We start from the raw sequence: 15,417 nt of genomic DNA, 5'->3' as shown, positions 1-15,417 counted from the left end.
GTCAGAAGCAGGAGAATTATATACAGGAATGGGTAAAATGGATTGATTATATACAGAATAAATATCACACTAGGACGTACTATGTAGCCTTTAGGTAAGAATGTTTAGATTGACAGATGATCAGAGTAAATAATATATGGGATGCTTGGAATTGTTAGAGTGATGTATAGCGGAAGTCAGGGGGGTGGGTTTGATAGGGAGGTGGGGGAGGGTTAGGGTGGAGGGTGGGGAAATATATATGCATAATAAATTTAGAAGATGGGATTAATGAGATATTGCTACTTTAAGAGAAACCTATATTATGATTTATATATGTTTAATTAATTTAGATGATGGGGTTATTGGGTTATTGTTACTTTAAGAGAAACTTATACTATGATTGTTGGGAGGTGAGGGGTACAATATTTGAATGAGAAATCTACTTTAAGACAGGGGAGGGGAGGGGGTACAGTATTTGTATGTGATTTACATTATATGGCGGGAGGGTAAAAAGGGGGAAAATTTGTTTGTATAAAACTTTTTCAATAAAAAAAAGGAAGTGAGCTTGGAGGTCATCTAGTCCAACCCCCTGCTGAAGCAGGAGACCATCTGCCATTTCAGACAAGTGACAATCCAGTCTCTTCTTAAAAACCTGCAGTGATGAAGCACCCACAACTTCTGGTGGCAAACTGTTCCACTAGTGAATTGTCCTCGCTGTTAGGAAGTTTTCCTTAATTCTAGGTTGCTTCTCTCCTTGATTAGTTTCCATCCATAATTTTAATCCTCAGGCCTTTAATCACCTTAGCTGCTCTTTTCTGCACTTTTTCCAGTCTCAGAACCTCTTTTATTGTAATGTGGTGAGCAAAACTGGATGCAGGATAGCAGGTGTGGCCTTACTAAGGTTTTTATAACATTAATATTCATGTGATTTTGATTCTATGCTTCCGTTTATGCCTCAGTCCCCAGAAGGAACAAGACTCCTTCAGAGGCCACCAGGGAGTTCACACTTAACAACCTACTTAAGAGAGGGATGTGGCTGCAACGACCCTTAACACAGGGGTCTCCAACGGTGGCAACTTTAAGACTTGTGAACTTCAATTACCAGAATGCCTCAGTCAGCATTTTTCCCCACTCTGAAGATATATTATTATTCACTGCATATCCGCCATCTACTAATAAAGTTTCCCTATCAAAATGTGATATATTTTTGTGATATATGAGACATGGTGGTGCAATGGTTAGAGTGCAGTACTGCAGGCAACTTCTGCTGACTGCAATTTGGCAGTTCAAATCTCACCCGGCTCAACGTAGACTCAGCCTTCCATCCTTCCAAGGTGGGTAAAATGAGGACCCAGATTGTTGGGGGCACAAGAGGCTGACTCTCTAAAACTGCTTATAGAGGGCTGTACAGCACTGTAAAGTGGAGTCTAAATCTTAAGTGCTATTGCTATATTATGTTTACTACATACCCACCATCTGCTAATAAAGATTGCCTTTCAAAAATGTGATATATTATGCGCCGGCCTTCCCAATCAGAACTTCGAGGCAGGTGGATTCCTCAAAGCACATGTTTATTGGATACGTTGTATCGGCACAGCTAGTGAAAGTTTCCGTGCTTCCGAGTTGACATTATGTTCACTGCATACCCACCTTCTACCAATAAAGTTAAACTATGAAAAAATGTGATAAAGTAGTTTTATCTGCATTCGTTCTTTCTCTTGCCCTATCCATTCTGGTGAACCCTTGCTGGTTGGGGAATTCTGGGAATTGAAGTCCATAGGTTTTAGAGTTGCCAAGGTTGGAGACCCCTGGGTTAAGTGGGGGGGGGATCTTCCCCATCTCTCTTAGAACAGGGGGAGCCTCCAAATGAAGCCCTTTTGAGTTTCTTCAGAATAATACGGAGCCTCTTGGTTCTTTTCCACCAGATCCTGGACCATCTGGATCAACTCCTCCACTTGAGCCTCTCGTTCTGCCCCTTCGGCCCGGTTGCTGAAAGCCAGGCACCGGTTCCCACAGTCCGCGATGTGTGCCTTCAGCTCTTTGTCCTGGACAGAGATGAAGCTTTCGAGCGATTCCCCTTCCAAGTCCTCTTTCCCGGTGAACAAAATGATGAAGTAGCGGAGGGCGTTAGCCTGGAAAACACTTTTCAGGACCCGAACAGTCTTCTTCTCCTCCGTGGTGAAAGTCCCGACCTTAAGGACATGGATAATGGCGTGGGGGCCCGGTGGACACAACTGCAGGCAGTTCTTAAGCTCGGCAGAGGTTTCAGCCTCGGAGAACTGAGTGCTGCAAACTCCGGGCGTGTCAACCACCACAATCTTTTGGTACTTCAGCTGCCTCTCCCCCCTTTGGCAGCTTCGGGTTACGGTCTGGAGACTCATCTCGGAGACGAAATCTTTTCTCTTCAAGATGGCATTCCCCGTTGCACTTTTCCCAGCACCGGTTTTCCCAACAAGGACAATTCTGAGCTCTGGCACGAGAATAGAGAAGAGAAGGAGAAGGGGAGACAAGAGGGGAGAGGAGGAGAGGGAAAAGAACAAAAGAGAATGAAAGAGAAAAGAGGGGAGGGGAGAGGATGAGAGGGGAAAGAGAGGAGAGGTAAGATAGAAAAGAATGAAAGAGAACAAAAGAGAAATGAGGGGAGGGGAGAGACAGGAGAAGGGAAAGAGAAGAGAGGGGAGAGAGAAACAAATGACAAAGAACAAAAGAGAAAAAACAGGAGAAGAGAGGAAGGGGGGAGAAGGGAGAGATAGAAGAGAGAGAGAGGAGAGAAAAAAGAATGAAAAAGAACAAAGGAGAAGGGAAAGGAGGGGGAGGGAGGAGACAGAAAAGGGAGGAAGGAGAGGGGAGAGAAGAGAAGAGGGGAGAGGAGATGAGAGAGAAAAGAATGAAAGAAGAATGAAAGAGAAAAGACGAGGGGAGAGAAGAGGGGAGGAGAAGAGAGGAGGTGATAAGAAGGAAAGAGAAAAGAAGGAAAGAAGAAAAAAGATGAGAAGGAAAAGGAGAAAGCGAAAAAGAGAGGAAAAAAGAAAAGAAAGAAAAGAAAAAAGAAAGGGAAAGAGAAAGTTATTTCCAGTGGCATGAGGCTGTGGTTCATCTACCGGAAGTCCTCGACTTATGACCACAATTGAACCCCAAATTTATGTGGCTAAAGTGAGATATTTGTTAAGTGACTTTTGCCCCATTTTACGATTTTTCTTGCCACAGTCGGAAAGCGAATCATTGCATCTGTTGAGTTAGTCACACGGTTGTTAAATGAATCTGGCTTCCCTCCTTGACGTGGCTCGTCAGAAGGTCGCCAAAGGGGATCATGTGACCCCGGGACACTTCCGCCGTCATAAATACGAGCCGCTTGCCGAGGGCCTGAATTTTTCTCACGTGACCACAGGGAGGCTGCAACGGTCGTCGGAGTGAAAAGCGGCCCCAAGTCCCTTTTTTAAAAATGTGAAGTTGTGATATAGGCTGCTAAGAGAACCGTTGCAAGCCGAGATCAGGACCCCGTTGGTGGGTTAATTCACGAGTTTCATTTTGGCAACTGGAAAAAGGGCCCTTAAAAAGCCCAGGATCCCCCGGCAGCCGGGAAGGGCGCCCGGATATCCCGATGGATGTTTCCAATTCCCCCCTTTCCCCCTCCTGATCTCAACTGTCTATACCAGGGGCGGGGGTGTTAAACTCAAGGGATCTGTAGGCTGGATGCGGCCCGTGAGGTGCTTAGACCTGACCCACGTGGGGCCGCCCTGCTAACAATGATGGGCCGGCCTGCAGTGCCTTTGGCAGTGAAAACGGAGCTCCATTTTCCCTAGCAGAGGGCTGCAGGAGGTCGTCACAGCTGAAAATGGAGCTGGAGACAAGACACCTGCCACACCTGGCCCAGTACAGGCTTCACCACCATCACCCCAACACAAGTGACACTGAGCTAGCCAAGCCCCCCACAGCATCCCCCGAGGTCAAACACAACCCTGATGTGGCCCTCAATGAAATCAAGTTTGACACCCCTGGTCTACACGCTGCCTCCACCTCAGCCTCTGAATCTCCTGGCCCTCGAAACCTTCTTCACGAGCACGAGGTCACAGGACATCCAGGCCCCAAAGAATGGGCAGGGAGTGTTTCTAAGCCCTCGAAATAAGGAACTGGTTACCTTCTCCTGGTCCGAATTCTGCCCGTCTCCCTCCTGGAAAAGGAGCCTCCTTGGAGAAGAAAGAGAAGATCGTGAGGGGAAGTCCAGGAGGGCCTCCCACTTAAGCCCTGGCCCTGGCCCAGATCTCCCTCCGAAAGGGAAGGCCGATGGGGCCTCAGGCCATTCACGGACCTAGGACGTCCTGGGCAGGAGATGTGTCCAGGGTGCCGCCTGAACTAGGGAAGCTGCAGGACGGCCATTTGGGGAGACCATCTTCCCCAGGAGGAAGAGGAAAACTCTGAAGTTCAGGGAAGGGGGCTTTCATCTCCTTCTCCCCTCCCCAAACTCTCCCCTCCTTGCTCCTCTCTCTCCTCCTCCTTCCCTCTTCCACATCCCCTCTTATTCCTTCTTCCCCTCCTGTTTATCTCCCTCTTCCTGCTCCTTCTCCTTCCCTCCCCTTCTCTTCTTTCTCCTCTCCTCCTGCTCCTTCCCCTTCCATCTCCTCCTCCTGTTTAGCCAGACTAGACTGAAGAAGGCCTCAGTTTACCTTTTTGGGTTTCTCCGTAGAACAGTAACAAACGATCTCACTCCATCGTCTGATCCCAACTTGAGTCACAGCGGCGCATCGGAACTGGTACTTGATGTTTGGGTGGATGTCTAGGCGGACTCCATGCTCCGGCCCTTTCATAGGGAGGCAGCTCCACTTGTCCCCTGAAATCCGATATTCCACCTCGTACCTGGAGACGGAACCTGCCCCAAAGCTCACCGGATGGACTGTGATCTGGACACTCTCTGGCCGGTCCAGCTCAACCTCCGGAGGGGTAGGCCGGGAGGGCAGCTCCAGGTGTCTGTTGACCAATGTGCCGTTTTCGTAGAGGTAAACCGAGGCTCCGGGGTGGCGCTCATCCCAGACTGAGGAAACCAGGAAGCGAACGTCACCCCTTGCCCGGTGGATCTTGGCAAAGTCCGAAAGGGAAGAAACCGCACACCGGATCCATTGCTTCCTCTCTTCATCCTCAAACCACAGCTGGGATGGTTGCTTCTTCGAGGAGGGCCCCACCGTCATCGCTGGTTCTCCGCTTCCTTCGAAGGGAAGCCAACCTCGCAAGACGTCTAATGAGGGGTCCTCCCTGGGTAAGGAAGTCAACACAAACACGATCACAATCTTGTTTCGGCACTCAAATAATATTTCCTCTAGCTTGTCCGGAGCGGAGACGACCTCCAGCCCTTCAAGGTGGGACAGGCAAAGTTTCACAAAGTCCATTTCCCGTTTCTTTCTCGCAAGAAGCTTCTTCAGGGCCTGCTGATGGAAGGGGGACTGGAGCAAGCGCGTTAACAGGCCCCCCAAAACGGCAGCCTCTTCCCGTCCCGCACGAATGGCAACTAACGCCTTCCCGACCTCTTGCCGGAAAACCAGGCCGTGTTGCCGGCAGAGACACCTCAGTTGCTTGACTTGGTCCTTCATCTCGGGGAAGACAGCCGCAGTGGGGGATTTGATCAGATCGTGGCACCAGAGATCGACTTTGATCAGGGCCTGCAGGTGAGCTTCTGCCTCCCAGACCAAGCCCAAGGGCGGATCCCGCACGACCCGAGCTGCTTTGGGATCCAACTTGATGAGCGGATACAGCCAGACTTTCACCGGCACCGTCTTCCCACGTTCTCTGAACATGTGGGGGGAAAAGGCGCAGATTGCCAAGGCCTCTTGGAAAGTAGCTGGGCTGTTCAGGGGGACGTCGCTATATAATGTAGAGTGGATCTTTCTTTCCATTTCTCTCTCCGTGTCGCTCCATCGGGGGTCGTCTCTTCCTCCGGCAGCAACTTTTGGTATCTTTTCAATCATCTTCAGAAAATGTTGCTGGGCGTCTTCAGATTGGGAGACTCCACAATCGAAAACGAAGAAGGCCTGGGCCCCGTACAGCACCGCCGTGACCACGTGGGTGGCTGACCACTCCTCAAACGCTTCCTGGTAAGAAACACTCCCCCTGTGGAGCAGACCCATCGGCAGGTACTTCAGTTCGGTAGTAACAGAGAGGTGAAGGGTCTCCCGGGCGTGGCTCCTGGGGGGCGGATTCCCTTCCAAGTAGGTGGCTGCTCCCCCCACTTCAAAAAGCCCCCCGACGAAACTGGCCTTCAGAGAGCCCTTGAGGTGGAGGGCAGAGGCCTTGCTTTGGAGAGACTCTGAGGGGAGGACCAGAAAGTCCATCCGGGATCGGTCCTCGGTCTCTATGTGCATTTCCAAATGGTTAGTGTTCCACAAAGTCACATCTGCAAGGAAGGTTCATTAAAGTTGGCGTTCAGAAAATGCATGAACACCGTTTCATATGAAGCTATTTCTTTATTCCATTGCACTCCATCCTACCTGTTCTGTAATGTTCTGTTCCATTCCTTTCTTTCCCATCCTATTCTATCCATTCCTTCTGTTCTGTTCCCTCCTATTCAGTCCATTCCTTCTATACTGTTCTGTTCCATCTTTCTCTCATCTTCTCTACTCCACCCCATCCCATATCATCCCATTCTATCCACTTCTGTTCTGTCCCGTCCCACTTCACTCCTCCACTCCATCCCATCCTATGCTATCCATTCCTTGTCTTCTGTTCCGTCCCATCCTATTTCTATTTCCATTCCAACAATGCTGTGGGCAGAGGGCGAGTGGCAGACGCATGCTTTCCTTTTCAGAGAGGATATTAAGTCACCCTCGACTTCTCTGACCCGCAGGGGCTCAGAAGAAACACCCGTCCTTTCTCTGAGGAGTCCGCAGGTGTCTGGGAGCACCAGTCCTTCAGGTGAGAGCCACTGCGAGGCTCCTGGAACCCCAGAGCGAAGGGGGGGGGCGGGGCGGGGAGAGACTTACCTGGGATCAGGGAATCCCTGCGGCAATCATAGAGCGCCCCCAGCTGGAAGGGGCGGCCCAGGGCCGGCATCTCCAGGGTCCCTTCCATTCTGCGCTTCTGGCCTCAAGCCAAGCAGGGAGAGATGAAGAGAGCAAAGCCTCAGAAGGGAGAACCAGCCGCCAGACTCGGCCTGGGTGTAGGAGATGAGAAGGCTGGGGTGGAGGGTGGGGATAAACATGTCATTAGCCTGGAGTCATTGTGCGGCCACAAGAGACCCACATCTACCCCCCTCCCTTGAATTCTCTGGACCCCAATCCAATCCTCTGTTCTATTCTGCTCTCAATTCCATTTCCATTCCTATTCCATTCCCTCTTCCCATGAGGGCGAAACTGTGGCACGCGTGGCCAAAGTGGTGCATGAAACCATGTCGCCCTGCATGCGTGGCCTTACCTGCTTGTTTTCTGGGTTTGCCAGAAGTTTGGCTTTTCTGGAAGGCCGCCCCGACGAGTGTGTGCGCGATGTTTCCGTGTGACCCTTTTGGTACTCAGTTTGCCAGAGTCTATTCTGCTGTATTCTATTCCTATTCCTTTTTTTTCCTGGGAAAAAAAAAAACGTTATTGAGAATTTAAAGCATTAGCCAGAAATACCTTTAAAAAGATTTTTGTATGTTACAATCCTTTTTGACAGTACTAACATAACCATTTACCATTCAAATACGTTTTATATATTCCTCCTTATTCCTCTATCTATGCATCTATGTTTCTAAGCTGTACATTTCATCTTCCTATTATTTATCCCTTGGTACCATTTCTCCCAAACTGTACAATATTCTGAGTCTTCCTTGTCCCTTAACTCCAAGGTGAGTTTATCCATCTCTGCGCAATCAAGAATCTTTTGGATTTTCAAACAGTCTGTTGGCCTGGTATCGCTTTTACAACATTGTGCAAGCGCTCGCTGCAGTAATTACGTGCCAAGTTAAATACTTGATCTCTTTCGTATACGTTCCCTTAATAATCCCCAGAAGGAACAGTTCTGCTTTGAGTTCTCTTTGGATGTTTGTCATTTCCTCTAACCATTTTTGTATTTTAGTCCAATATTTTTTTTTGCTTTCGGGCATAACCACCGTGCATGAAAGAAGGTACCCAGCGCCTGTTTACATTTCCAACAATTTGGATTTAAGTTTGGATATATTTTTGCCAGACTCGTTCCTGTATTCCTATTCCATTCCATTCCATTCTATTCTCTCTGCTCCGCTCCTAACTCCAGTTCAGTTTGGCCCATTCATTGGCCGGGTCTTGAGTATAAACAGGCACTTCAATGCTTTGAACTCCCCAAATGTTCCTGGCTTCCTGGCTTGTCACTAGGGCAGCTTCCCCAGGAAGGGGGGAGGGGGCATCGTCTAGACTCTGACCCTTTAGAGGCCTTGAAGGGGATGATGGTCCAAGAAAACTGCAGACTTGCCACGCTCACCCCCTGAATAGCAGAGTTTTAAGGGACCATGGAGGTCTTCTAGTCCGGCTCAGGCAGGAAATCTTGTGACTGCCCTTGTTAGATATTAGCATATATCGTGATAAGTCTCCCCTCTGGTCCGCTACTACAGCGGGAAACAGGTATCATTCTGATTGGTCGAGGGGCGTACCCGATCCCTATAAAAGGGGAACCCTCCGACCACAGAGCAAGCTGGATCACTACTACTATTAATAAATGAGCTGTTAAGTCACTTCGTGTCCGCAGTCTGTCTCTCGTTGCCCAGATCTAACAGCCCTCCCTGTGGGCGGACACCAAACGCCTCCCTCTCCACAAGCAGAGCCAAAGACCCATCTGCCTGTGGACCCGTGGGGAACAAATTCCAGGTGAGGAGGGGGGGGACTCCTCTGCGGGGGCTTACCTTCCAGCGGCTTCCAGGGGCCCCGGAAGGACTGCAGCCTGCCCCACCACCACACACTGAATAGCAGAGTTGGAAGGGATCTTGGAGGTCATCTAGTCCAACCCCCCATCCCTATTTCAATACAGGCAGGCAGGCAGGCCACGACCCGAGGGCAGCCCTCTTCTCTCTAGCGTTTCGGCGCTGCTTTCGCTTCCTTTTGGGTGAGGGGGAGGGGTGCACTCCTGTCTTCCCTCCCTCCCTCCCCCCCCCGCCTCCTCCTCCTGCGCGGATTTACCTTCCAGCGGCTATTTTCAGGGAGGGGGGGCGGAGAACATTGCAGAGTGGCCCCACTCGCCCCCTGAATAGCAGAGTCGGAAGGGGCCGTAGAGGTGTTCTAGTCCAACCCCCTGCTGAAGCAGGAAACCTTATCACTGCTCTCCCCGCGGACGGACACCAAACGCCTCCATCGCCCGAAGCCTCTCCGCAAGCAGAGCCAAAGACCCGCCCGCCCACGCTCCCCCCTCCCCTTGGGCAAGGGAAGCGCTGGGAGGGAGGGAGGGCCAGAGGGAAGGAGAATGGAATGGGGCGGGGGGGGGCTGGCGGGTGGGTCTTTTCGGGCTCTTTTCTTCACGTGATTTCCAAGCAGCGCCGCCGCCTGGAGACTTTCACTTTCGTTTTCCTGCCTTCCCTGCCTTTTGGAAGAATGCCTAGAGGGCGGGGTGGGGGGCGCTCCCAGCCTGCTCCTGTCTGTTAATGAATCTGGTGGTGGGGGGCTTGCACCCCCTAATGATTACGCAATTCCCCAGCGGAGGACGCCCCTCCACCTCTCCCCTCTGAGGCCTAACAAAGGGGGGGTCTTCGGGGGGAGCGAGGATCCCTTCACACACAGGGCAAGACAGCCGTTCTGAGTGGGGGTCACTCACTTCTTCCCAGCCCTTCCGTTTAGTTGGGGGGGGGGGAGCGAGCCTTTGAGCCTTTTCCTTACAGAGACAGACGAACGGCGTTGGAAGGGACCCTGGAAGTCATCTAGTCCACCCCCCCCAAAGAGGCCATATGGCCATTTCTAACAGATGGGCAGTCCACTCCCTTCTTGAAACTTGGGAGACCCAGCGAACAATTGGCGCAAACACGGTCACGACAGGAAAACCCACTCGCCAAAATGTGTAGATGAAGAAACTGAGCTAAATTGGAATTGGGGTACATATGGCCCTGTTTTTTAGCCGGTCGGAACCAAACTTCTCATCCAGTCGGGGATCAAAGAGATCGAACCAGGGGAACCGAATCTTGAGCGATTGTAGAGGGTCTTCTGCTCGAGCAGGGGGTCGGACTAGATGACCTCCCGATGTGCCTTCCGAATCTGTAATTCTGTAAGGGACTCCTGTTCGAGCACAGGTTGGACTAGAGGACCTCCAGGGCTCCCTCCAACTTTTATTCTATGATTCTATAAGACTCTCCTGTTCAAGCGGGGCGGGGGGGGGTTAGGACTAGAAGTACTCCAAGGTCCCTTCCAGCTCTCTTCTGATTGGTCCTGGCCGGTGCCCAAATGAGACTGAGGGATGAGACCCGCCCTCTTTCCTTCCTCTTTGTGTTCTCTTAATTTTTCTGCCCGGCCCAAAGTCAAAGCGAAAGTGCAGAGAAGGAAGGTGGACGCGCCCGTCGTTTCTGCAGATTGCCCGATCGAATCCGGAAAGCAGGAGTGGACGGAGCGTCTGGCCGGCTCCCTCCCATTTAGGTGGGTTCCCGGTGGGCTGCTTCTCACCGCCAGGGTCGGGATGCGAGGTCGGGGGGGTGTTGTCCGTCCTCCCCCTCCCACCTAGGGGGAAGGCGGATGGTCCTGCAAATTGCGGGAGGGGGGCGCACAGAGGAGGGGAACCGCTTCCAGCCACCTTGTCCTGCTTCCAGGCTGGGCAGCTTCGGGGGGCACCAGGCGACAGGGACTCCCTCCTTTTCTTTGGGGAGGTGGGTGGAGATGTTCCTGTGGGAGGGAGCCTCCTTTGGAGAGGAAAGAGTAAAGGGGAGGGGCCTCTGCTCTATGTCCTCAAGAGGTCCAGCTGCTTTGTCACGTTTTGTGTTCCTTTCGGGTCTGATCCGTTAACGGCTCTTAACAACAAAAAGACTACAGGTGAAACTCGAACAATTAGAATATCGTGCAAAAGTTCATTTATTCCAATAATGCAACTTAAAAGGTGAAACTAATATATGAGATAGACTCATTACATGCAAAGCAAGATAGTTCAAGCTGTGATGTGTCATAATTGTGATGATTATGGCTTACAGCTCATGGAAACCCCAAATCCACCATCTCAGAAAATTAGAATATTGTAAAAAGGTGCCATATTCTGGGCTCAAAGTGTCCCACTCTAAGCAGCTAATTAAGCCATAACACCCGCAAAGGGTTCCTGAGCCTTTAAATGGTCTCTCAGTCTGGTTCAGTAGGAATCACAATCCTGGGAAAGACTGCTGACCTGACAGTTGTGCAGAAAACCATCATTGACATCCTCCATAAGGTGGGAAAGCCTCAAAAGGTAATTGCAAAATAATAATAATAATAATAATAATAATAATAATATTGAATTTATTAGCCGCTCCCTTTCCAGGCAGGACTCGGGGCGGCGTACACTAGAACATATAAAACATAACACGTGTATACAGACACATAAACATACATATATACAAAGACAAACATGCACGGAGGAGGTAATAAATTACAACATTTAGACAATTAAAATCATTAACATACCCCAATAATAAAAACCCCATATACAATAAAAATAAAAATAATAAAAATTTAAAATTTACAAAGACAGTCAGGAGGAATACGAAAAAATTTTACGGTTGAGCCAGGCCAGATAATTGAAAGAGGTGGGTCTTCAACTGTACACGGAAGGAGCGGAGATCGGAAATAATCCTGATGTCACGGGGGAGGTCATTCCACAGGGCTGGGCCCATCACAGAGAAGGCTCTGCTCCTGGGTGTCGCCCCCCGACACTGTTTGGTGGACGGCACCCGGAGAAGTCCCTCTCTGTGTGAGCGAATTGGTCGTAGGGATGTGTGGGGCAGGATGCGATCCTGCATGTAACTAGGTCCTGTGCCATGAAGCGCTTTAAAGATCATAATCAAAACCTTGAAACGCACTCGGTAGACCACAGGAAGCCAGTGCAGCTCGCGCAGGAGAGGTGTTACAGGGGAGTATCTAGTCCTCCCCATAATCACCCGCGCAGCCGCGTTCTGGACCAACTGCAGTCTCCGAGTGCATCTCAAGGGAAGCCCCATGTAGAGAGCATTGCAGTAGTCCAGGCGAGACGTCACTAGCGCATGGGTGACTGTGCGTAGGGCATCCCGGTCCAATAAGGGGCGCAATTGGCGCATCAGGCGGACCTGATGGAACGCCCCCCTTGCCACGGCTGTTACATGGTCATCCATGGACAGCCGGGCATCTAGGAGGACGCCCAAATTGTGCACCTGTTCCATGGGGGCTAGTTGCACGCCCCCAATGGCCAGAGATGGAAACACCTGGTTGAACCGGGGGGCCGGAAGCCACAGCCACTCCGTCTTGGAAGGGTTGAGTTTTAGTCGGTTGCCATCCATCCAAAGAAGTTGGATGTTCCCAAAGTGCTGTATCAAAGCACATTAATAGAAAGTTATGTGGAAGGGAAAAGTGTGGAAGAAAAAGGTGCACAAGTAGCAGGGATGACCACAGCCTGGAGAGGATTGTCAGGAAAAGGCCATTCAAAAGTGTTGGGGACTTTCACAAGGAGTGGACTGAGGCTGGAGTAAGTGCATCGAGAGCCGCCACACACAGACGGATCCTGGACATGGGCTTCAAATGTCGCATTCCTCTTGTCAAGCCGCTCCTGAACAACAAACAACGTCAGAAGCGTCTTACCTGGGCTAAAGAAAAACAGACCTGGTCTGTTGCTCAGTGGTCCAAAGTCCACTTTTCTGATGAGAGCAACTTTTGCATCTCATTTGGAAACTAAAAACCCAGAGTATGGAGGAAGAATGGAGAGGCACACACTGCAAGATGCTTGAAGTCCGGTGTGAAGTTTCCACAGTCTGTGTTGATTTGGGGAGCCGTGTCATCTGCTGGTGTTGGTCCACTGTGCTTCATTAAGTCCAGGGTCAACGCAGCCGTCTATCAGGAGATTTTGGAGCACTTCATGCTTCCTTCCGCAGACGAGATTTATGGGGATGCTGACTTCATTTTCCAGCAGGACTTGGCACCTGCCCACACGGCCAAAAGCACCAAAACCTGATTCAATGACTGTGGGATTACTGTGCTTGATCGGCCAGCAAACTCGCCTGACCTGAACCCCATAGAGAATCTATGGGGCATTGCCAAGAGAGAGATGAGAGACATGAGACCGAAAATTGCAGAAGAGCTGAAGGCCGCTATTGAAGCATCCTGGTCTTCCATAACACCTCAGCAGTGCCACAGGCTGATAGCTTCCATGCCACGCCGCATTGAGGCAGTAATTGCTGCAAAAGGGGCCCAAACCAAGTATTGAGTACATATGATCATGCTTATACTTTTCAGAGCTCCGATATTGTTCTATGTACATTTTTTGTTTTATTGATTGCATGTAATATTCTAATTTTCTGAGATTGTGGATTTGGGGTTTCCATGAGCTGTAAGCCATAATCATCACAATTATGACACATCACGGCTTGAACTATCTTGCTTTGCATGTAATGAGTCTTATCTCATATATTATTTTCACCTTTTAAGTTGCATTACTAGAATAAATGAACTTTTGCAGGATATTCTAATTTTTTGAGTTTCACCTGTATTTATACTAATATGCTTGCCCGCCCAATGCTTAAATATCCCAAAACAGGATGCTTATTTTTATTTTTGGCATTGGAGGAAAAGATCTGACTTATTTCCCAATGTGTTTGTGGCTGCCGTCTGTCAGAAATGATGTTGGGTCTGCTTGGGGGGAGGGTTGGACTAGATGACCTACAACAGCAATGGCGAACCTTTTTTGGCTCGCGTGCCATAAGCGGGGGGAGCACCGGGGGGGAGGGGTCGTACACGGGCATGTCGCACCCATAATGCAATGTGCGACACCCCCCCAGCACACATGTGCGCATGACAGGCACGAACCCCCCCCCATTTCTGCATGCTTTTTTCGCCCTCCTCTGGCTCCAGAGGCTTAATAGGAGCCTGGAGAGGGCGAAAACAGCCTCCCACGCTCCTCTGGAGGCCCTCTGGAGGCTTCGGGAGCTTCCCTGAAGCCTTCGGAGTACAAAAAACCAACCCTGCTGGCAAACCAGAAGTTCAGAAATGGACTTCTGGTTTGCTCATAGGGCCGTTTTTAGTCCTCTGGAGCCTTCAGGGAAGCCTCCGGAAAGGCCCCTGAAGGCTCTGGAGAGCTGAAATCAGCCCTACAAGCAAACAGGAAGTTCGTTCCTGAACTTCCGGTTTGCCCGTAGGGCCGGTTTTTTTTCACTCCGGAGGCTTCAGGGAAGCTCCCGAAGCCTCCAGAGGGCCTCCAGGGGGGGGCAGGGGGCTGTTTTCGCCCTCCCCAGGCTCCTATAAAGCCTCTGGAGCCAGAGGAGGGTGGAAAATGGCTTAAAAATGGTTGAGCTAATGCGCGCGCTGGCCAGCTGACAGGGCAACGCCTCACGTGGCCTGACAAATGGCTCCGCATGCCATAGGCTCTCCAACCCGGACCTACAAGATCCCATCCGACTCTGTTAATCTGTGTCTGATTTCCCAGCCCATAATATCCCAGTTTCATTGCCAGATTTCTTCTCCAGGGAGAGAAGTGACTGTGGGTTTCTGTTTGTGTGTGTGTGTGTGGGAGGGGAACCTGGATAGACGAAGGACCCTCCCTCCCCCTCGGTGTTCCGGACCCCATTTTCATATCGGCAGCTCCATTCCTTAGCCAATCCTTGCTCTTCCTTCCCTAAATTCTGGCAGTTCTCAAGTTAGGACCCGGCGTCACCCACATGGACGCGTGCAACTCGCACATGGGTTGTAGCTGCAAATGACACTTTTGCAAGCCTCCGCGAAGCTCCAGCTGCTTTGCGGAGCATTGGGCAGGCACTGTATGCGCCCTGTGCGGAAGCGCTGAAAGCTTTAAAACACAGTAAGGAGCTCAGGCGGGCCTCTGAAGCACCGTACCAGAACAGTATCCGGTACTCCGGGCAGGCCCCGGTACGCTCGTACCGGGATGTACCACCTGCAGCCCACCACTGGAACTGGGCCGGGGAAGTCTGCGGAGCCAGAAAGATTGGGGCCCCCAGTGCTCTGGGGCACCGATGGCTCCCCAGTGTGAAGTTTCCAAAATATGCCCTAATTAATTTACGAGCCTCGAGACAAAGTTCAAAAGAAATCCAGTCTTTTATTAGGATCAACATTTTGGCATGTCCAAATCTGATTTAGTTAATGGTGTTTGAACTTTACCCCTGTCTCTCCCCTCCGCTCAGTCTGTGTCATAAATCATATGCAGTGATGAGATGCTGCAGCAGGCTGTGAACTTTGCACCCCACACGTGGGCTGCAGAAATATGATGTCCGACTCTGTTCGAAGGTATGCATGGAATTCTCCTCCCTTTTCTATGTCAACTTGATAATAGTCATGGAAATGCTTTACCAGTTGACATTCGGCTCCCCTC

At 50.6% G+C, this 15,417-nt stretch overlaps 2 protein-coding genes across 5 annotated transcripts in view; one reads left to right on the top strand and one right to left on the bottom strand.

The window, feature by feature from the left end:
- Window positions 1-1,288: 1,288 nt before the first annotated feature.
- Window positions 1,289-9,370, bottom strand: LOC309400898 (verrucotoxin subunit beta-like). 3 transcript variants are annotated; one of them, XM_081969622.1, is made up of 6 exons: window positions 9,090-9,370; window positions 7,378-7,523; window positions 6,948-7,139; window positions 4,644-6,361; window positions 4,118-4,166; window positions 1,289-2,449 (listed from the first exon to the last, which is right to left on the bottom strand). In XM_081969622.1, the coding sequence occupies exons 3-6, from the start codon at window positions 7,033-7,035 to the stop codon at window positions 1,824-1,826; spliced, it is 2,481 nt and encodes an 826-aa protein (XP_081825748.1). In that variant the 5' UTR covers window positions 7,036-7,139; window positions 7,378-7,523; window positions 9,090-9,370; the 3' UTR covers window positions 1,289-1,823. The 3 variants fall into 3 exon arrangements, with proteins under 3 accessions (XP_081825748.1, XP_081825747.1, XP_081825749.1); XM_081969621.1 differs by lacking the exon at window positions 9,090-9,370 and adding an exon at window positions 8,816-9,009; XM_081969623.1 differs by lacking the exon at window positions 9,090-9,370 and adding an exon at window positions 8,816-9,009 and having other exon boundaries at window positions 6,948-7,117.
- A 955-nt stretch (window positions 9,371-10,325) lies between these two features.
- Window positions 10,326-15,417, top strand: part of LOC309401017 (GTPase IMAP family member 7-like) — a 29,940-nt gene continuing 24,848 nt past the window's right edge. Inside the window, exons 1-2 of one of the 2 annotated variants that reach the window (XM_081969912.1) lie at window positions 10,326-10,526; window positions 15,230-15,332. The gene's annotated coding sequence lies outside the window, so the exon portion shown is untranslated. The remainder of the gene's footprint in view (window positions 10,527-15,229; window positions 15,333-15,417) is intronic. The other variant, XM_081969910.1, reaches the window with a different exon arrangement.

Source organism: Natrix helvetica (genome assembly GCF_964273705.1).
Source record: "Natrix helvetica genome assembly, chromosome: Z".
NCBI classification, from domain to species: Eukaryota; Metazoa; Chordata; class Lepidosauria; order Squamata; family Natricidae; genus Natrix; species Natrix helvetica.
Note: the sequence above shows the minus strand (reverse complement) of the source record. Positions and strands in the feature narration are given on the sequence as shown.